Here is a 20,000-nt window from a genome sequence, read left to right as displayed (position 1 = left end):
CCGAGGACAAATCAGCCTCACGCAGGTCGTCGTTTGGTGGCCTCCAGACGGTGACATACCTACACAGTCCCAAACAACTGAGCGGCAGCTGATTGGTTTCGTGTAAGCCGTGCCTGCCGTGATTTGTGCCCTTTCCGTTGTGTGTCGGAGTCGGCGTTGACCAGACAGCCCAGGTTGGGCAGATTGACGCATGTGGGACGATTGATGGTAGCGACCAGCAGGCGGAGGGCGCAGGTAACCTTTGATGATACATCGATGAGTTGTGCGCGGTGTACCCAGTCGCACCCAGAAGGCAAGGCAACCGTAGTGACGTAGCCCACACTGAAAGGAAAACGCAGAAAGGTGTTGCTTCATCACTCTGGCCGAAACACATCTTTGCGTCCCTCGTCCCCCCGTCCGTACCGCTCTGTGTTGATATGTGTAACTGCGTGAGCGCACGTGCGTGCTAGCGCGCGCATATGTTGTGTGTTTGTGTTTGTGTGAATGTGTGTGCCTATGTGCGTGAGTAAGGGCGTGCGTGCGCGCCTACTTTTATGTCCACATCCATATATTTGACCCGTGCGTGCGTTTGGTTACGCTAGTGTTGTAGTGTTGTGTAGTGTCTGGTGTTTTGTTGTTCTGTTGCGTGCGCGCGACACTAGTATGGGTGACCTGTGCACTGACTCACCCGTCTGTTGCAAGTTGTGATTCACTTTTGGGGCAGGCCCCGTTCGTCGCGCACTACTCATCGATACGCCTCTCTCCCTATCCATCAACTGTGGATGGCCTAGGACTGGACCGGACATGTGCGAAGATGTCTTAAAGGACGTAGCCGACGAGTCAACCAACCAATCATTGCCTCCGAGGCGTCCTTCCGTCAACCATTCCCTGGCAACTCTTGCTGCTAGTCTACGGCGACAGGCAACCGGTTGGCTAGGAAGCGCCGATTAAACTTCCCCTCGATAAACCCGCCACGCAATCCGCAGCGTAATCCGAACCTCTTCCCGTTGCACCGCGAACGCACAGACTTGGACTTGGTGCGCCGCTCCTACTACGGCCCTGGTAGGCATGGTGCGTTGACGAAGAAGAATTGGCTGCACTTCAGCAAGAATTGCTTTCATAAAAGGATTGCCAAGAGGAAGAGAAACGTGCGACAACCGAAAGGAGAAACTAAAACTAAGGAGCGCTAAAGAGGAATAATAGAAAGGAGTCTAGTGCAGCGGTGTACTAGTGAAGACAGGTACGTCGCGCAGGTACAACGCTTCATTATTCGTACCTTCCTTCATCTTACCCTATACACCCACACATACACACCGTAGGTAACGAATAACTGAAAAGGCTCGATCGGGAAGGTACACGGTCTTGACACGCCTGGCAAATCCCATAGATAACGGCGGAAACGTTTCTTTATATGAGCTGTCCGGCAGGGAGCCACCATACTACCTGGACTGGCTGGTTCCATCCATTGCGAACGTGCAGGACACGCATCGTCAGGGTAGCCCCGTTAGGTCCTTTCAAATTACCATTAGATCCTCCTCCAATTGAGGTGTCAGCCATATGCTCTTTCTTTTTGTTTATCTCCGTCTCCTTCACTTTGCTTCTAGCCCAGTACGGGTATTGCATTCAGTTGCTCGGATGATATAGCTCTCTACTATCTTATGGACCGTCTGCTAACGCCATTACTGGCTGTTATAAAAAACGAGTTTCTCAAATAACATTTACCTATTCGGGTCTTTTCTTCTTTTAGATATGCTGCTCAAGAGGCGTTGCGCATCCGGAGAGAACACTAATGCGCGGATCTTAGCAGCAAGCAAGGCTGCACAGTAGGCGCTGGATTTGCCATAGGGAAAAAATCCAAACCATTGCACTATAAGCAATTGTGCTGCAAGCGTTCCAATTAACATATTCTGTGGTCGTTCCTCGAATCTGCTAGCAGTGCACTACCGACGGGCGCGCTGGCGCTGCTCCGTTCACTCTAATAGGAAAAATAGGATGCCCACAGCACTGATAGCGTCCAGGCAGAAGTATACTGAACGGTGGATTAGACGTGTGATAACGGCGTTATCGAAACTATTACCTGCCGGAAAACGGCATCCATGGTCCCGGTGCCAATATCATCTAGCAACCTCCAACGTAAAAGGCGACAAGATGCAGCGCAAGATGCAGTACAATATAGTTGTGCCACAAGTGCTGGGCAGAGAAGCGGTCGAGAGTCGCCGAGTGGAGAGAAGGAGATGCTCCGGTGTATAAAACTACTTGATGACGCTACGAGCCCCCACGAGCGTTTCGGAGATAGAGCCATTTCAAATTTTGTGTCGGTGTGTTTCCTACATTTTGCATAAATAATAATTGTATTGTATTATTCTAAGCTTTATTACTACTACTAGATTGCCATTCTCCCTTCTCCCTGGTATACAACAGAAGGCAGAGAAAAGAGCGAACAGTAAACCACCTCATGATGCAACATGCTAGACGGAACTGTCGTCAGAACTGATCATTAAATAGACTAGGCTAACGGCGCAAGGTAGGCACGCACGCACACACGACTGAAGAGCATTTTATAAGGAGGGCATAGCGAAGTAATTCGTTCGCTGTGGACGTCGGGATAGCAAAATCCCCAAAATGGTTCAAAGCCGCGGGGCGAAGAACGGTCCGGTGACTCCGAGGAAGGATGATCCGATTATGCTCAGTGGTGTCGGATTGTCCGCATCGCAGTACCGTCCAGTTCCCCAGCAACCGCAGCAGCACGGGGCTGCGTGTTACGTCGGGCGCGATGCACAAGCGCCGATCTCATTAGGGCAAACCATCAATAACGCCATCGCCCCCCAGGATTCCACGATCACTCCCGCTGCTACCGCCAGCCCCACTACAACGATGCCGCCCCGGAAGTCTCCGTTCGTGTACAATTACTGGAAGGACTCACACCAGCTCACTGATTTATGTGTCTTCATGCCAAACGGGATGCTGATCGAGTTGCGCGAGCAATCGGTCTACACCACACTAAAGGATCTGAAGACGGTAAGTTCGCAAAAGGTTATTGTTATTTTTATTCATTAATCGTTGCCCCAAATGAACGGTAGCCATTGTAAAATTTTAATTGTATATCAAAAACATTGCATATCAAGTTATCTAGATACTTATTTGTACCTGCAAAATCGAAAAAGAAATCGTTTTATTTGTTATGCTTACTCAACGCCTTTTCTCCATTCCTTTGGTTTTCTTTTTCAAATTATTACGGGTTTGGATAATCGCGTACCCTCATCCTTGGAACTACACTCGACAACAGTACGTGTGGGAGCTGGCGGAACGATACCCCCTCTATTCGCATCTGGGCGATAAGGACACCTACTGCTTCAGCACAGTGTCGGCGGGAGGCAGCTCTGGGCAGGTGCAACAAAATGATGAGTCAAAACAGCTGGTGGATCTGCAGCCCCTATTTGGTATTTTCGGCTTCACGAAGAAGAAGAATGTTTCGGTGAACAGCCAGTTGATGAGCAGCATTAACACGCTGCTCGGCACGACGCTGTCCGAAAAAACGCTCAACAACCCGGAGGTGAACGATTTCCGCTCCAAGATGGGACGGGTAGAGGAAAAAATTGCTTCGGAACGGGCTGCCATGACCCGCAAGGAGCGTATTGTCTATCAATACCCAGTGAAGCTGGCCCCCTCGGTGCCGGAGCCGATCGCGCAACTGGAGACGTTTTGCGTGGTCGCCATTAGCGCCGATATCAAGGTAACGGTGAAGGTGAAGAGTACGGCGTCGCCGGACGAGGTACTGAAGCGCATCTTCGAGAAGAAGCAATTCTCGTTGGTAAAGTCGCGTAACGAGAACAGTTCCGACTACATGCTGAAGGTGTGTGGCCGGGAGGAGTACATCTACGGTACGCACCAGATCAATCGATTTCAGTACGTGCAAGACTGCCTGATGCGCGACGAACCACCCGCCTTTTTGCCGCGGCCGATCCGGTCGATCGAAGTGTTCAAGAACAACATCTACGAGGCTCGCGATGATTTCTTTCTATGGCCGTCACCTGCCCCTAGCTCTTCCGGTTACGGTAGCCCGCTGCCAGCGCCCAGTGGCAGTAGCGGCAACAGTACTGCGATCAACGTTACAAAGTCACATGGCCAGCATCAGACGCCATCGTCCTCGTCGTCGTCACATACGCTGCGGAAGGTCAAGTCCATCAACAGTTGGGAAATCGGGGCGAAGCTGGAGTGCCTAATACAGGAGATCCGCGAACTGAACTGTGACTCGAACAGAAACACTGAGGTCGGGGTGCAGCTCGGCCTATTCCACGGTGGAAAGTCGCTCTGCAAGACAGAACGGACCCGGCTGGTGCCGCTGAGCGCAGATGGGCGAGCCGTCTGGAATCAGCTGATCCAGTTCGACATCCAAATTAGCAACGTGCCACGGATGGCGCGGCTTTGTCTGGTCATCTACGAGAATTTGCGCACGGCCAAGGGGGTAGGGGTGCGGGCGCGCCGCACCAAGGATGGTATGATCAACCCAATCGCCTGGGTCAATACGATGGTGTACGATTACAAGAGCCAGCTGAAGACGGATCCGGCGACGCTGTACACGTGGACGTACGCCGAGGATGCACAGTCGGATGACATCCTGCACCCGCTCGGCACGGTCGAGCCGAACCCCCGGCGCGACGAGTGCTCCTCGCTGTTGCTCACCTTCGGCAACTACACGCAGGACAACCGGATAATTGTGTACCCGAACGAAGAGGAACTGTTGGCACAGGCATCGCGCAAGTGCACCCGGAACGAGCACCTGAACCGGGAGAGTGCCGAAGATCCCCGCTCAATCGTAGCAATCATGTCGGTTTACATGTACAATGACCGGCTGAACGACATACACGAGCAGGACCGGAACGCGATCTGGGCCAAGCGGCGTGAATGCATGCAGCAGATGCCCGACGGTCTGCCCTGTCTGCTGTACTGCGTCGAGTGGAATAACCGAGACGAGGTTGCCGAGATCGTGTCGCTGCTTCAGGAGTGGCCGAAGCTGCCCGTCGAGCGGGCACTCGAGCTGCTCGACTATGCGTACGCGGACAACAATGTGCGTCGGTACGCCGTGCACTGTCTGAGTGACATCCAAGACGACGAGCTGCTGCTCTACTTGTTGCAGCTCGTGCAGGCGCTCAAGCACGAGTCGTACTTGAACAGTGACCTGGTGTCGTTCTTGCTCCATCGCGCCTTACACAATCAGCACATCGGTCACTACATCTTCTGGCACCTGCGCTCCGAGCTGGCGGTACCGGCCGTCCAGGTGCGGTTCCGCCTGATCATGGAAGCGTATCTGAAGAGCAGCTCCGAGCACGTGCCAGTGCTGCTGCGGCAGATGCAGTGTTTGCGGCAACTGCAAGTTTGCTCCGACACGGTGAAGCACGGCGGTAAAGAGAAGGTGCGGGCGCTTCTGCAGGAGAAGTTGGCTGAGCGGAGCGTGATGGAGGCTATGAACGATGTAATTAGTCCACTGGATCCGCGGTACCGGTGCAAGTCGGTACGCATCGAGCGGTGCAAGGTGATGGATTCAAAGATGCGCCCGCTCTGGATTGTGTATGATAACAGCGACCGCAGCGGGGAGGACATCAACATGATCTTCAAGAACGGTGACGATCTACGGCAGGACATGCTGACGCTGCAGATGCTGCGCATAATGGACAGAATCTGGAAGTACGACGGCATGGACCTGCGCTTGAACCCGTACAGTTGCATCAGTACCGATCGGCGCCTCGGATTGATCGAGGTCGTGTTGAACGCGGAAACGATCGCGAACATCCAGAAGGAGCGTGGCATGTTCTCCGCGACGTCACCCTTCAAGAAAGGTTCGCTGCTAGCCTGGCTCAAGGAGCACAACAACACCGAAGAGCTACTTGCGAAGGCGATCCAGGAGTTCACGCTCAGCTGTGCTGGTTACTGTGTCGCGACGTACGTGCTCGGTGTCGCCGACCGCCACTCTGACAACATCATGGTTAAGCGCACGGGCCAGCTGTTCCACATTGACTTCGGCCACATCCTTGGTCACTTCAAGGAGAAGTTCGGCTTTCGACGGGAACGGGTCCCATTCGTACTGACACACGACTTTGTCTACGTCATCAACAACGGTCGAACTGACCGCGAGGCCCAGGAGTTTCGCTACTTCCAGCAGATGTGCGAAGACGTAAGTGTTTCACTTCCCCGTACCCAAGTCGGCGTACGCTCGAACGGTTCGCATTAGTGAAAAGCGTTTTTTCTTTCTTCTCTTTCCTGTTTCGTGCAGGCTTTTTTGAGCCTCCGTCGCCACGGTTGCCTTATATTGTCGCTCTTCTGGATGATGATCTCGACTGGACTGCCGGAACTTTCGTCGGAGAAGGATCTCAACTATTTGCGCGAAACGCTGGTATGTATTGCATTACGAAATGCTCACGGCTGGCGCTCTTTTTTCCGCACCATCACTTAAATCTGGCCTCTGTTTCCGTCACTGTAACCATCGCAGGTGCTAGACAAAACGGAGGATGAAGCACGCAGTCACTTCCGGCAGAAGTTCAGCGAAGCGCTGGCTAACTCGTGGAAAACGTCACTCAACTGGGCGTCCCACAACTTCTCGAAGAATAATCGTCAGTGACAACTGTTGCTTGCATGATCATTAGTAACCATCATCATACCCACTCATTCGCAACCCAACCAGCCAGATGCAGCCACAAACGGAGCCACTGTAACAATGCCGACGCATAATTGCATACTGCAACAACCAGCTCCCTGCGGTGCAAATAAGTTGGGTAGCAAAACGAGTAGCAGTAATAGTAGTAGTAGAAGAAGTAGAAGAAGTAGAAGTAGGAGTAGTTGTAATAGTGGAAGGAATGAGTGCCTGCATGCCAGGAACTTTATCTTGTACAGTAACTAATCTTATTGAGATAGACGTTGCTCATTAATTTATCACCTTAAATGTTATAAAAAATCTGTGTATGTATGTGTGTGTGAGAGAGAGAGAGAGAGAGAGAGCGAGAAAGAAAGAAAGAGAGAGAGAGAGAGAGAGAGAAAGAGAGCGACGAAAAGCGAATACGCTAGGTAGGACTCCTCGGTGCTAACTAATCATCGTCGTATTGATAAACTGTAGTCTGTGTAGTTTGTAGCTATTGGAACCTACGTGCAATGACTCGCATTAGTAAAAGTAAACTTACAGTTTTTTTACGCTATCGCCTATGAGTTCGTAATTGTAGAAAAAAAGGAATTGTGGTGTTTTTCTAAAAGGTTCAACATTCCTAGGCGGCATGTCAAAACGTTTACAACCTGCAATCTGGACACAAGATGACCCATGCTAGTTATTTGAGATGGTTTCATTGTAGGTGGGGTTTTTACTTTTCTCGCGGCCCATAAACGACCGTAACTCGTTCGAACGAGTGAAACTGAATGAGGAATGTTAAACCTTCTATGTAAACATCGCATCTTTCTTTTCTAAAATTTGGAATTTACTGCCGAAAATGTAAAAACAACTGGAGGTGCGCTGCTTTGACTAATGAGGGAAATTGTAAACAACTAATTTCCCTTTCCTCCTCCCAAAGCAATCCGTAATTTTCGATGTGCCTTTTTGTAACCTGCTACCAGTAGTGCGCACTACTGCGAAAGCACCAACCATCACCGTTCGGTTATCCGCATGGTATTTCATGCTCTTGCGAAAGCGTACATGAGCGGATCTACCACCATAACATGTAACATCGAATACAACTAATAGAAACGTATTATTTTCCCCTCCAACCTCTCCCCACTCCCCCACCCACCACCCCGCGCTTCCATTCACCGAACAATGTGACGGTTGTTTCATCATCGTTTTGGTGTACGCCTAATCCTTATCAATTGGAGTGTATGTAAGAATGAGCCTGCTAATTTGGGTACGTGTATTTTCATGTTTTCAAACATTCTACAACCCGTCCTAGTAAATCTTATGTGTTTGTCTGCTAGACGATTATCTGGATTAGGCCTTAGTTTGTAAAGAGCAACAAACACAACATAAGTATAAAGCCGGGGATAGACGAAGCGTAAACTCAAGCGTAAATGTAAAATAAATGCCAAAAACGCTTTACGCTTGGACAAGTTCACGTGACCGGGTTGATACGCGTAAAACGGATTGCGCTGATAATTTATCGTCTGTTGTGATAAAAGTTGGAATCCTTTTGCGGATGAAAAGGATGCGTATTAAACACACTAGCGATCAACATTCACTATCAATACAAACCACATAAAGAATATAAAGCGAGTCCGAGCGTTTGCAAACAGCATTTACGCTTAGTTTTACGCTCCGTTGACCTTTAATCTTGTTTAAAGCGCGTAAACGGCAAGCGTTAACTTTTTGCCATTTATTTTGTACTTATGCTTGGGTTTACGCTTCGTCTGTCGCAGGCTTAAAACATACGTGTGTTTGAAAGTAGTAGGGAAAGGCCAAGGCAGTCCAGACGAGTATGGTGCGAGTAAGAGTGTTTCTACACTCACGATTCCGGACGCGCAAAATCGGTTCCATCCATATTGACAAAAGATATGCAATGTAGCCTCTTCATGTTTAACTGGCCGCTCCTTAGTGGCTTGTTAAACATTAAGGGGCCACATTGCACACCGTTTGTCGATAAGGATGTAAAAAGCTGTGTATTCCAGTAAAGCAATAACCATTGCCACAAAGTAATCGCGTATACTTTACGGCGCTTATTTCGGTCTTAGTGCACCGTCGCAGCGATCTTAATAAACGCCGATGTGATTTAATCACCTCAGGCGATAGTTAATGCCTTGCTGGAACACACATAAAACTATGCTTTATATAAAACAAATATCTACATCTCTATCACAGAACTTGTATAACACAGATCTATTTGGTTGACAAAACCAATATGTATCGCTTTAAAAATTGTAACCTCTAAAGGGTTAAATATTGGCAATTTTGGAGGGGAGGGGGGGTGGTTATTAAGGTGTATTTGATTCATATTAGCTCCTTTTCTTTCCCACTGCTCCCTCTCCGCTCCCCCCTGAAAGATATTTTAAAGTTTCTGGTGCATTTGATCGGTTAATTAGCCACTTTCAATTTCAATTATAAACTCTGGAACATTATGCAATTTAGTAGAGATGTAGATATTGTTTTTGTTTTATCCCTATTTATCCTATTTTTTACACCTCGCCTAAATAAGCCCTTAAGTATGTAATCGCCTCAAGACGGTCGCTATCGCCCTACGGTAATAGACACCTGAAACTCATGGTCTTTGGTCTCGTGGGCACTAACCAGATTGATATTTTATGAGAAAAACTATCAAGATAATATGATTTAGTATTGAAAAAGGGGTAAAAATCCACTTTTAGCACCCCTCTTACGTTTTCCACCCTTCCTAGTAACTTAATTTTCGTTCTACAGTGAAGAATGGCGCAAAAAATCCGACACTCGGTGAGCGTGGTGCTTATAGTGTGTGTTTTTTTTATTCCAAGAAAGTAGTGCCTTCTTAAAGTCAATAATGCGATTATTAAAGATATTTTACTGAAATGGTGCGTGTTTGTTTTTAGGACATTTATTAAGTTGCAACCATTGAGCTATCTGGAAAGTGTAGGCCGGGGAAAGAGATGTCTAGTACATAAGTATTAATTCCCTCCATTCTCCGCCCACTCTATTCGTAAATTTTTGTTTTCTAACTTAACCATCGTCCTGCCAATACACATTCGTTCATTTAATTTATTTAGCTGAGGAGAGGGAAGAAGATATACCAATCCAAGACATCCCTGGATCCCACCCCTCTTCTCGATAGCTGATGAAATGATGCGAAGAAATTTATTAATTTATAAGAAGTATTGAAATGATTACTTGCCATAAACAACTCCTACAAGAATGTATAAGTGTGCAATGCGCCACATCGACGGAGATGTAGATATTTAACTATTTCGTTTCTTTTTTATGTATAAAACCGATCTCGTGCATCCGGAATCCCCTGAGAAATATTGTGTGAAACACCTGCTAAAAATAAAGTATAAATCCTCACTACTCATGGTGAGCTACTGAGTGATCCAACAAACCGTCATTACTTTGTTCTTTTTTTTTTTTTGTTGGTTTCTAAATAAAGTCATTTTTCTCAAATTCAAAAGACACAAACAATCTGGAATTACAATGGAGTTACAATTAACAAGTGTGTGGATGTGGTGTGGATATTATACCTGCCATGGAATGGAAGTGTATCACGCACCCTGCGATTCCACTCCGATTCTACGCCTGCAAAAAAATCGGAGTCGATTCCGATGCCCCGAGCCCCCCGAGTCGACTTCGACCCAGATCGATTCCGGGAATTTCAGGGCGGAAAGTTCGGCGCAGCGCAGTAGTGACCTGCTGTTCTTCTGTTTTGGTACAGCCATTCGCCGTAGTTGTTGATTGTTTTGTTTTAGATTCCGCTTTCGTTTACGTTTTCGCCACCTACCTGCGGCCTGCTGCCTGACTCCCGTTGCTTTAGTAGAGCCAAGGTCAGGTAGAAATTGATCTTGACCTTGATCTTGACCATTAAAGTGTAGACAGACGCCACATGATCAAGGTCAGTCAGCCTACCCACAGGTTTGGGCGCTTCACAGGTACGCGATCCCCGTGTCGATTCCGGGAAATTGAGTTCAATTGAGGCTTGGAGGGGGCTAGTTCGGCGCAGCACTATGATTGCGTTCTTATCTGCTTTGGCGCCATTTCGCAAATTTGCGCTAGTTTTTTTACAGTAAAGAGTAGTTAGCACCTTTTCTGTTGGGAGGAGTAGTTCCGCTTTGCGCCTGTGAGGAGAAACACAAGAAAAGAGCAACGGGTGATACAATATCAACCAAAAAAATGGCCGCTTTGCATCATCTCTGTCGTTTGAGGCACCAGAAACCAGGTGAAGCGGGAAATATGGGAGTAAAAAGATCTCCACTAGGTGTCCCTGCTTGGTACCAAGCAAAGCGCGCACGCGCACACGCCAACGGAAATGAGCACCAGCTCCAAAGCAGCATGGCCCCTTGGCCTTGGTGCGGGGGGGGGGGGGAGTTGAACATGATTTTGATAAACCCCTTTTGTGTGCTGTTGCTATCAATTTCTCAACATCAGCAAGCGTATCCGCCGTTCGGACGTTCGGCGAATCGCTAGATCGTATCCGATACTTGTGCAATAAATTGATAACGTAAGCAACGCCAGGACTGTACGCCGTGCGGTGCCCAGGGGACACCGATTAGGCTGTGAAGACCCCGAAATCCAGCATCCATCTCTCTCTCTCTCTCTCTCTGTCTCTCCTACTACAACAGCTACCATCATTCCCGGAATTTCCAATTTTAATTAGAATCGTAACCGCAACCGTAGCAACCCACTATCAGCCGTGGCCACCCTCGGCCACCCCCGGCCACATTCTTACACTACCGGCTACTGCCATTCGGTCGCCTTGTATGTGTATATTGTTTCCCTTTCGGGGACATACCACACACCCAGCCCAGCAGTAGCCCAGCAGTTTTTTTTTCCCTCTCCCATCGACCACACACTTTTTCCTCGGCCTCGCTCATCCGGCGTTCTATCGGTTGCGATCGCGTGCGACGAGACGAGAACTGTTCGATTTTTTGTTGTTGTTGTTCTTTGGTTGCTCGGGTTGCTTTTTTTGTTTGGTGCTGATTTTTGCGCCCTGGCGGTCACAGCGTTTGATACTGCGTGCACAGGGGATCCGCGTGGCATCGTTGGGCACGGTGGAGATGTGGTATGCGCGTTTCTTTTTTTTTTGTTTTTTTTTCCGCTGTTGTACGGCTTCGCAGGCGGTGCCTGCGTTTGCCTGCCTGGTCCTTCTTGGCCGGCTTTATCAAGAAACTGTTCCGAATTCTGTAGTCCATGACAGCGAACGCGAGTAGCTCGCCAGTTCCGCTGACACTCTTATTTTTGTGTGTGCAAGGCGCGCATGAGTAGCTGCAGCTCCCGATGATCGCGCCGGCGGCACTCAGCGGTTTCTCGATTACCCGTCGCCCGACGAGGCGAGAAGCGGATGAGCAACACTAACACACATGGCCCCCCCCCCCCCCCGTCCCCGCCTGGACCCAGCGTCTGCGGGTGGGCCCAGTTCTCAGCTTCCTGCCAGCGTTAGCCATCGGTGTGGCTTCATTTGCGTTTCGGCCGTGATCCGGACTGGCTGGGCAGGTTAGTATCCCTCGGTCGCATAACCGCCAAGTTGTGGCGGAACAAGTGTGTGTGTGTGTGTGTGCCGTGGTGTCCGCGAGCACTGTAAAGATCATCAACACCGCCGTATAACCGGGGAAGCCCTTCGAGTGTCAAGTGTATGTGCGCTGTGTGCTGTCGGTGCATTTGTTGAGGGCTAGCTAGGGAGCGGAACAACTAACCGACAAGAGACGTGTGTGTATGTGTGTGTGTGTGTGTGTGTGTGTGATTGAACGTGTGCCAGAGTCCTCGCAGGTAGCAACGTTGGCTAAAATGTCCTGGCGGTGTGCGGGCGCTGATTAAAATCAACCAAGGATCTTTGCTTTGCCAGCGCCATTTGGCGCAAGGACTGGCGCAGCTCGCACACATCAAGTTTTTTTGAGAGAAGGGAGGAAGCCGGGGGGAGTGGAAAAGGGGGAAAGGAGTGCTGCAATCAAACCGATCAATTCGATCAAACGACAAACATCCGCACAGCAATACACTTAAACTCTCTCTCGCTCTCTCTCTCTCTCTCTCCCTCTGAGAACTGCAATTGCTTTGCAGCTTCCCAGGGAGGGAAGGAGGAGAGGAAGCATAGGCCTACATTCCAGCATTCCATCGACAATCGGAACATCGAGAAGTATGCGACTTTTCAGTGGATGAATCTATGATCGTCCCTCAGCAAACTCCACCCGATCCCACCCCGAGAGCTCCTCCCCCTCTTCCTCCTCCTGCTCCTGCTCCTCCTGGCCGAGGAATGGGCACAAAAAACCAATCATCGAGTGTTCAAATCGAAGCAAAACAAGACACAACACGAAAAAAAAAAAAACGGACTCGGTTCTCGATTAGACATTATAGAATGTGCTGGTGCTAGCCGGTGATTGAGCCGGGCTTAATCTTGGGCCCCGCCCGACGACGAGGACGGCGAGATTGTAGTAGACCCCCGGAATACACGAGCCACGCATGATTGGCGCTCTGATGGGTCCGCGCCCTGCGATCGCGCGCCCTGGTGCGCGCTGACTATTAACAGCGCAACATCCCGTACTACGTCGAGGCTCCTACCAGTGGTCCCAGATCCGGAGAAAGCAAGCGGTGGGTCGGATACCGGAAAATGGCGACGTTTCGGTTGCGAGGTAGCACCGGGCAACAGCGAATCGAGGCCTGGTGGTCCTTTGGAATTATTGTTAGGCCCCGTTTTTGGTGGCTTATCAGCTGTGGACTATTTTGTCCCATCCTGCGCTCTCGTTACACGGGCGAAACATTTTTTATGTTGAGGTAGCTGCGTTGTAGCTGCTAGAGCGCTCATGCCACTATCTGTGCGGCGCGGAGCGGCGCAGTTGATTATTCTCATTAGCCGCGTGATAGGCGAGTGGATCGGGGCAAAGATTTTCTTTTTTTTTTTTTACAAACTGGTGACACCGTCTGGTGGTGGGCCAGGGGGGGGCCCACGTCAACGACACCGAAGATAGTCCCCTTCTACTACTGTTCTTCTCAAATATCGTTCCAGCGAACTCTCTCAACCAGGCGATCCATCGCTCTCTGTAGTCGTGTGCGAACAAGCCTGCCACCAAAAACGCTCCGCTAGGCGACGACGACGACGACAGCGTCCAGCGCACCAACGCACCAACGCACCGACGGATCGGCAAACGTGATCCAGCAAAAACAAAAAAAAGCAAACAGTGCGTGGCGGCCAGAATGACGATCAACACCGACGACCAGTATGCCGATGGTGAAAGTAAAACGACCATCAGTTCAAGCCGGGTAAGTGCCGTTTTCCCCCCTGGTTTTCGGGGCAAAGATTCATCAACAGTGATAGTGGCCTAGACTGGACTGCACTGCACTGCACTGCACTGCAGCCAGTTGGGGGTAGGCGTACGCATCCAGGGTCCTTCTTTTCTGGTCTGTTCGTGCATCGGAGGGAGGGGGGGGGGGCAAATAGTAAAGGTGAAGGTGTGATAATGGCACTCCTGCATGCTGCTGCACCCCCTGCTATCTCGGGGCCCCTTGTGCCGGAAATGACCACGACCACGGAGGCGATAATGCGCTCCCGGGCTATCGATGGTCGACCGGGCTAATCTCGAGGCGATGCGCGAGGCACATCGCGGCACAACAACAGCCCCCTTTGGTGGTGGCATCGTCATCGAGCGCCGCATAGTTGGCAAACGATGAACGAGGCTCTCGAATTTTGGTGTCCATTCTTTTTGTGTTGTGAAGAAACCTGTTCAATCGATTTTTTTTCACCGCATATATGGCACAATTGAATTACAACTTCCCAAGGAATAATTTGGTTCTATTTAGGGGGAAGAAGCTTCATGCATGGTCTCAAATTTTAGGAAAGTTTAGGGGTTCGAAAAGGTTCTTTTCCCGGTGCCCATCGTAGGCGCGTGATGGGTCACCAGAAATGGGAAAAAAAAAACCAAATCGATATTCTTTGGATAGAGTACTACTGTGGCCAATAAGTGAAAAGAATCGGTACACAAGTTGCTAGCACTAACGAATTTTTTAAATCTCGTATTTTTTGTAGGTTGTCGGTACCGTTGTTAACATCCATGCCAAGTTTCACGTCAATATAATGATTAGTTATTGTGATATGATTTGTTTTGTGAGGTACTAACAGTGCATTTCTCGTTTTTCGCTATGGTAAACTTTCTGGAGCAATAATTTGTGCGTTAAAGTTTGTTTGAATAAATTTTGACGCTAAGGTTAAGTTGAGAATACTGCAAAAAGCCATTGGGAACGACGCTATGTCAAAATCAAAGGTTTACAAGTGGCGCACACGATTTTCCATCACCAAAACATCATGGATTTTTTTTGGGGCGTGAGCTCCGTCCGTTTTTCGTCTTCAAACACGTTCCCGGCCATCTTTGAAAAGTTTTTTTGCAAGCTGTAAACATTTGATGTTGAGAAAGCGTCATCCCCAAAGGCTTTTCGCACTATTCTCAAAGTATCGTTAGCGGAAAATTCATTTCGGTGAACAAAATTCGCTCCAGAAAGTTTACCATAGCGAAAAACGAGGATTGCACTTTTTTGTATCGCACAAAAAAAATCATGTCTCAATAAATAATCATTATTTTGACGTGAAACTTGGCGTGGATGTTAGCAACGGTACCGACAACGTACAAAAAATACGAGATTGAAAAAAATCGTTAGCAGTAGCAAATTGTGTACCGATTCTTTTTATTTATTGGCCACAGTAGTAAAAGTCCAGTATCCAGGTAGCTCCGTTGAGTTTTTGTTGGAGATTTCGAATGGGAAATGAAATGGGTTGGGTTATCCTCGAATGAGCCCTGAAAAAAATCTCTCTCTCGCGCGCGCTCTCTCTGCATCTCTTGCTCTGTTTTCTTCTTCCTCGCATGTCCTCATGGGTTCACCGGTCAACAATACCACCATTCCGAACGGGCACGATAGCAGCACGATGTCTACGAGTGCACATGGCGGTTGAGCTGTGAATTGAGAAATTATGAATTCCCCGTCACTTCATACGTAATGCCCATTCCCCCCCCCCCCCCGCGTAGCGCTCGATCCGTTCCTACTGCTAGGTCATTTAGCTTTTTTGCGTACCACCTCGGCCCCCCCCCCCCCCCCAACCTTCTCTTATGCCGTACTGACACATATCCGTTTTTTCATGTCCTTCCACGTCGGCAGCGCTACAGTACGAGTAGCTTCCAGGACCAGTCGATGGAGGATGACGGTATCAATGCGACGCTGACGAACGACAAGGCCACGCTGATCCAGGTGTGGCGCCCGAAGAGCTACGGTTCGGTGAAGGGCCAGATACCGGCGCAGGACCGGCTGACGTACACGTGGCGTGAGATCGACGTGTTTGGGCAGGCGGCCACCGATGCCAAGTCCCGTGAACCACTCTGCAGCCGGCTCCGGCACTGTTTCACCCGCCAGCGGCTGGTGAAGGACTTTAATCCGCGCAAGCACCTGCTGAAGAACGTGACCGGTGTGGCGCGGAGTGGCGAGCTGCTGGCCGTGATGGGTAGTTCGGGCGCTGGCAAGACGACGCTGCTGAACGCGCTCGCCTTCCGGTCACCGCCGGGGGTGAAAATTTCGCCGAACGCCGTGCGCGCCCTGAACGGTGTGCCGGTGACGGCGGAGCAGATGCGTGCCCGGTGTGCCTACGTCCAGCAGGACGATCTGTTTATCCCGTCGCTCACGACCAAGGAGCACCTGATGTTCCAGGCGCTGCTGCGGATGGGCCGTGATGTACCGCACAGCGTGAAGATGCACCGGGTCGACGAGGTCCTGCAGGAGCTGTCGCTGGTCAAGTGTGCGGACACGATCATCGGTGCGCCCGGCCGGATCAAGGGTCTGTCGGGTGGTGAGCGGAAGCGGTTGGCGTTCGCGTCGGAAACGCTCACCGATCCGCATCTGCTGCTGTGCGACGAGCCGACGTCCGGGCTGGACTCGTTTATGGCGCACAGCGTGCTGCAGGTGCTGAAGGGGATGGCGATGAAGGGCAAAACCATCATCCTCACCATCCACCAGCCGTCGTCCGAGCTGTACTGCCTGTTCGATCGTATCCTGCTGGTGGCGGAGGGTCGGGTGGCCTTCCTCGGTTCGCCCTATCAGTCGGCCGAATTTTTTTCACAGTAAGCTCAAGTGGCATTTTTTTTTGTCGATTTTTTTCCATTTGCTCAATTCACACCCCCCCCCCCCCTCTCTCTCTCTCTCTCTCTCTCTCTCTCTCTTTTTCACGCGCTCCAACACGTGCACGTTGGCAGGCTGGGAATACCGTGCCCACCCAACTACAACCCGGCCGACTTCTACGTGCAAATGCTGGCCATCGCACCGAACAAGGAGACCGAGTGCCGGGAGACGATCAAAAAGATCTGCGACTCGTTCGCGGTCAGCCCAATCGCACGCGATATCATCGAAACGGCGTCGCTAGTGAACGGGGCCGGTGTTGGCATCGAGCTGGCACGCGCCAAGCACCAGACCAACGATCCCTACTTGCTGCAGCCGATGGAGGGTGTCGATAGTACCGGGTACCGGGCGAGCTGGTGGACCCAATTCTACTGCATCCTCTGGCGGTCCTGGCTGAGCGTGCTGAAGGATCCGATGCTGGTGAAGGTGCGCCTGCTGCAGACGGCGGTAAGTATAGACGGGGTGGATACAAGGCGAAAAGCTCCCCAGTAGGAGCCCATTTTTTTTTGTTTTTTTTTTTGGCAAACACTTCACTTCATTTCTTCCCCCCACTCTCTCCCTAACAGATGGTAGCCTCGCTCATCGGATCGATCTACTTCGGCCAAGTGCTCGACCAGGACGGTGTGATGAACATCAATGGTTCACTGTTTCTGTTCCTCACCAACATGACCTTCCAGAACGTGTTCGCCGTGATCAACGTGTTTTCCGCCGAGCTGCCCGTGTTTTTGCGCGAGAAGCGTTCCCGGCTGTACCGCGTCGATACGTACTTCCTTGGCAAAACGATCGCCGAGCTGCCACTGTTCATTGCCGTCCCGTTCGTCTTCACCTCGATCACGTACCCGATGATTGGGCTGAAGGCGGGCGTTTCGCACTACCTCACCACACTGTTCATCGTGACGCTCGTCGCCAACGTGTCCACCTCGTTCGGGTACCTCATCTCCTGCGCCAGCTCCTCCATCTCGATGGCCCTGTCGGTGGGGCCGCCGGTCGTCATACCGTTCCTGATCTTTGGCGGCTTCTTCCTTAACTCGGCATCGGTGCCGGCATACTTCAAATACCTGTCCTACCTGTCCTGGTTCCGGTACGCCAACGAGGCACTGCTCATCAACCAGTGGGCGGCGGTCGGGGACGGCGAGATTGCGTGCACACGCGCCAACGTCACCTGTCCGGCGTCGGGCGAGATCATTCTCGAGACGTTCAACTTCCGGATCGAGGACTTTGCGCTCGACATCGGTTGCCTGTTTGCGCTCATCATCCTGTTCCGGCTCGGTGCCCTCTTCTGTCTGTGGTTACGCTCCCGCAGCAAGGAATAACAAGCGGCGCGCCAACATTCCAGCACTACCCTTCCCATTTTTAGTCTTGTTTTTTGTTTCCCCCACCCCCTGGAAATCCTTATCTCATCCACCCATGCCGTGGGCACATCCGCACCCTTCGAAACATACACCGCAGCTACCATTTATGTTAAGCGTCTGTACTATTTTATTACGGCTACCAGGTGCATCGTAACAAGGATGATGCGACCACCAGTACTGGCACTGGAGTCTTATATTACATACCCCGGAAAGGGAGGGCATCAAAACCAAACCAGCACCTGTACCATTTATATCTCCGCCGCATACTTGTACTCTTTTCAATGTAAGAATGTAGTTTTTATTAGCTTTGTTTACCATATTTTTGTTTATTTACCAGCGATTGCTAGACATACGGTTCATGCCTTCTTACATGTGTTGAACGGACGGACCGATTTACCGATGCGCAGACTGTTGTTGTTTTGTTTTTTTTTTTTTAAATCACGCAATCACAATAAAACCAATTCTACCTAAACGTTCACGTGCATGGATTCCACTTTGAATGCTGTGTAACAATCTGAAAGAGAGTGGTGGAACAATCCACGAATAGCACGCCACACGACAATACTCCGTGCTGGCATGAGAGTGTGAAGGGCTTTCGTGATTCGCATACGCCGCCGTAGCACGCAATTGTTGACGCATTGGTTTGATGGGTGAAGAAAGAAAGATTTTATTTCCATGTTTTACTTCTTGCGCAAGGTTCATTATAAACATCTAGGTCATTTTGTTGTTACCCCGGAGTACTAAACTAATTTTAAGTAGCTACTGCCACCCCCGAATCCTTTCCTTTTACTGCCACCTGACCCTGACTATAGCCTTAACGCTTTTTGCGACGAAAGGAGACATAATTTCAACCATAACAACAAAAAGAAAACGAAGTATAGAATGAAATTAAGAATATTTAACCCTAAGTGCATTTGTGTTTTACATATGCCAATTTTCTAAAGTCCCTGCCCTTTTTGCGCAAAAGAATCCCAACAAAAACCGGGCATCGTGATGAGGGAAGGTACCGGATGAGAAGGGAATGGTAGGAAAATGGTGGTTTGTTAATTGCGCTTGACGCCTCGTTACATTTCCCGAGTTCAGTCCTGCTACAAGGCTACTGAGGGAGCATTGCAGCCCGCCCTTGCTTTTCCCGCCCGGGCTAGGTAAGGCGCAGGGTGGGGGTTGAAAGAAGCATGCTAGGGTAGTTCTATGGAATGAAGGGCCCCCATCTATCGGTAATACGCAATTTGCACTAGTAACTAAACCGATTAATAGCAATGTTTAAATTTTAACACAGAAAAAAATACCACAAAAGTGCACTTAAGCTCTGGAAAACGTAACCTTAAGCGAGCGTTTGCAAAACAATCACTTTCGAAGCTGTCAGCAGAGTTGCCAAAGACACCAAAGATGCACGAAGAAAACCATTCTCCGACTCTGACTACAAAAGACCGCACTCTCACTGTGTCTCGCTTCGGCTTTTTCCTTCATTCTTCCACTTACTAATACTAGGGGCAAGCTTTCTAATGCAAGTCTGCGGACTAGGGGCTTGCCTAAGTAGTCCGGGCCGGTTAGAATGTGTAGAAACCTCGCTCGCGTAACTCAACAAAACCAAAAAGGCTGTCTTACCAATGTGCCCCCACACAACAATAGCCGTTGGGGTAAGTAGCAAAAGGTAATAACTTAAACATATGCTTACTGCACGACCCGTGGCCCGTGCCCCTGTTGCCTTGTCCGCCTTTTGCCCTGTTCACACCTCTTTAAACTCTGGAACCGCGCTGATTTCACACCTCTCAGGAAAATTCGCAGGAATGCATACCTCGCGCACAGTGGAGCTTAGTTAAATAAGATAAATTCTATAGAATAAGGTTCGCCGGCTCGCTGGCGCGGCATGCGCTCCAATT

General features: G+C 49.9%; 3 protein-coding genes across 18 annotated transcripts in view; 2 read left to right on the top strand and 1 right to left on the bottom strand.

Annotated features, from left to right (window-relative positions):
• Positions 1–311: 311 nt before the first annotated feature.
• On the top strand, positions 312–7,161 carry LOC126579978 (phosphatidylinositol 4,5-bisphosphate 3-kinase catalytic subunit delta isoform). 2 transcript variants are annotated; one of them, XM_050243793.1, is made up of 6 exons: positions 312–1,219; positions 1,727–2,297; positions 2,401–2,997; positions 3,266–6,151; positions 6,251–6,370; positions 6,467–7,161. In XM_050243793.1, the coding sequence occupies exons 3-6, from the start codon at positions 2,602–2,604 to the stop codon at positions 6,593–6,595; spliced, it is 3,531 nt and encodes a 1,176-aa protein (XP_050099750.1). In that variant the 5' UTR covers positions 312–1,219; positions 1,727–2,297; positions 2,401–2,601; the 3' UTR covers positions 6,596–7,161. The 2 variants fall into 2 exon arrangements, with proteins under 2 accessions (XP_050099750.1, XP_050099749.1); XM_050243792.1 differs by having other exon boundaries at positions 2,367–2,997.
• Positions 7,162–12,089: 4,928 nt separating this feature from the next.
• On the top strand, positions 12,090–18,607 carry LOC126579928 (protein white). Of its 2 annotated transcripts, none has more exons than XM_050243681.1 (5): positions 12,090–12,115; positions 13,620–13,873; positions 15,758–16,710; positions 16,843–17,212; positions 17,332–18,607. In XM_050243681.1, exons 2-5 carry the CDS (start codon positions 13,808–13,810, stop codon positions 18,076–18,078), a joined length of 2,136 nt encoding a protein of 711 aa, XP_050099638.1. In that variant the 5' UTR covers positions 12,090–12,115; positions 13,620–13,807; the 3' UTR covers positions 18,079–18,607. The 2 variants fall into 2 exon arrangements, with proteins under 2 accessions (XP_050099638.1, XP_050099637.1); XM_050243680.1 differs by lacking the exon at positions 12,090–12,115 and adding an exon at positions 12,287–12,388.
• A 152-nt stretch (positions 18,608–18,759) lies between these two features.
• The window catches only part of LOC126579927 (neurobeachin), a 23,388-nt gene continuing 22,147 nt past the window's right edge, over positions 18,760–20,000 (bottom strand). For all 14 annotated transcript variants that reach the window (XM_050243663.1, XM_050243667.1, XM_050243676.1 and 11 more), the window contains one exon: positions 18,760–20,000. This exon is cut by the window's right edge and continues 2,550 nt beyond it. The gene's annotated coding sequence lies outside the window, so the exon portion shown is untranslated.

The sequence above is a fragment of the Anopheles aquasalis genome, chromosome Y (genome assembly GCF_943734665.1).
Source record: "Anopheles aquasalis chromosome Y, idAnoAquaMG_Q_19, whole genome shotgun sequence".
NCBI lineage: Eukaryota > Metazoa > Arthropoda > Insecta > Diptera > Culicidae > Anopheles > Anopheles aquasalis.
The sequence above is the reverse complement of the archived record's forward strand: the minus strand, read 5'-3'. Positions and strand labels throughout refer to the sequence as shown.

Coding starts and splice junctions, on each gene's coding strand:
- LOC126579978 (XM_050243793.1), top strand. CDS start 2,602: ATGGTTCAAAGCCGCGGGGCGAAGAACGGTCCGGTGACTCCGAGGAAG. Junction 2,998..3,265: donor CACTAAAGGATCTGAAGACG/GTAAGTTCGCAA, acceptor ACTCGACAACAG/TACGTGTGGGAGCTGGCGGA. Junction 6,371..6,466: donor ACTATTTGCGCGAAACGCTG/GTATGTATTGCA, acceptor TAACCATCGCAG/GTGCTAGACAAAACGGAGGA.
- LOC126579928 (XM_050243681.1), top strand. CDS start 13,808: ATGACGATCAACACCGACGACCAGTATGCCGATGGTGAAAGTAAAACG. Junction 16,711..16,842: donor TCGGCCGAATTTTTTTCACA/GTAAGCTCAAGT, acceptor GCACGTTGGCAG/GCTGGGAATACCGTGCCCAC. Junction 17,213..17,331: donor TGCGCCTGCTGCAGACGGCG/GTAAGTATAGAC, acceptor TCTCCCTAACAG/ATGGTAGCCTCGCTCATCGG.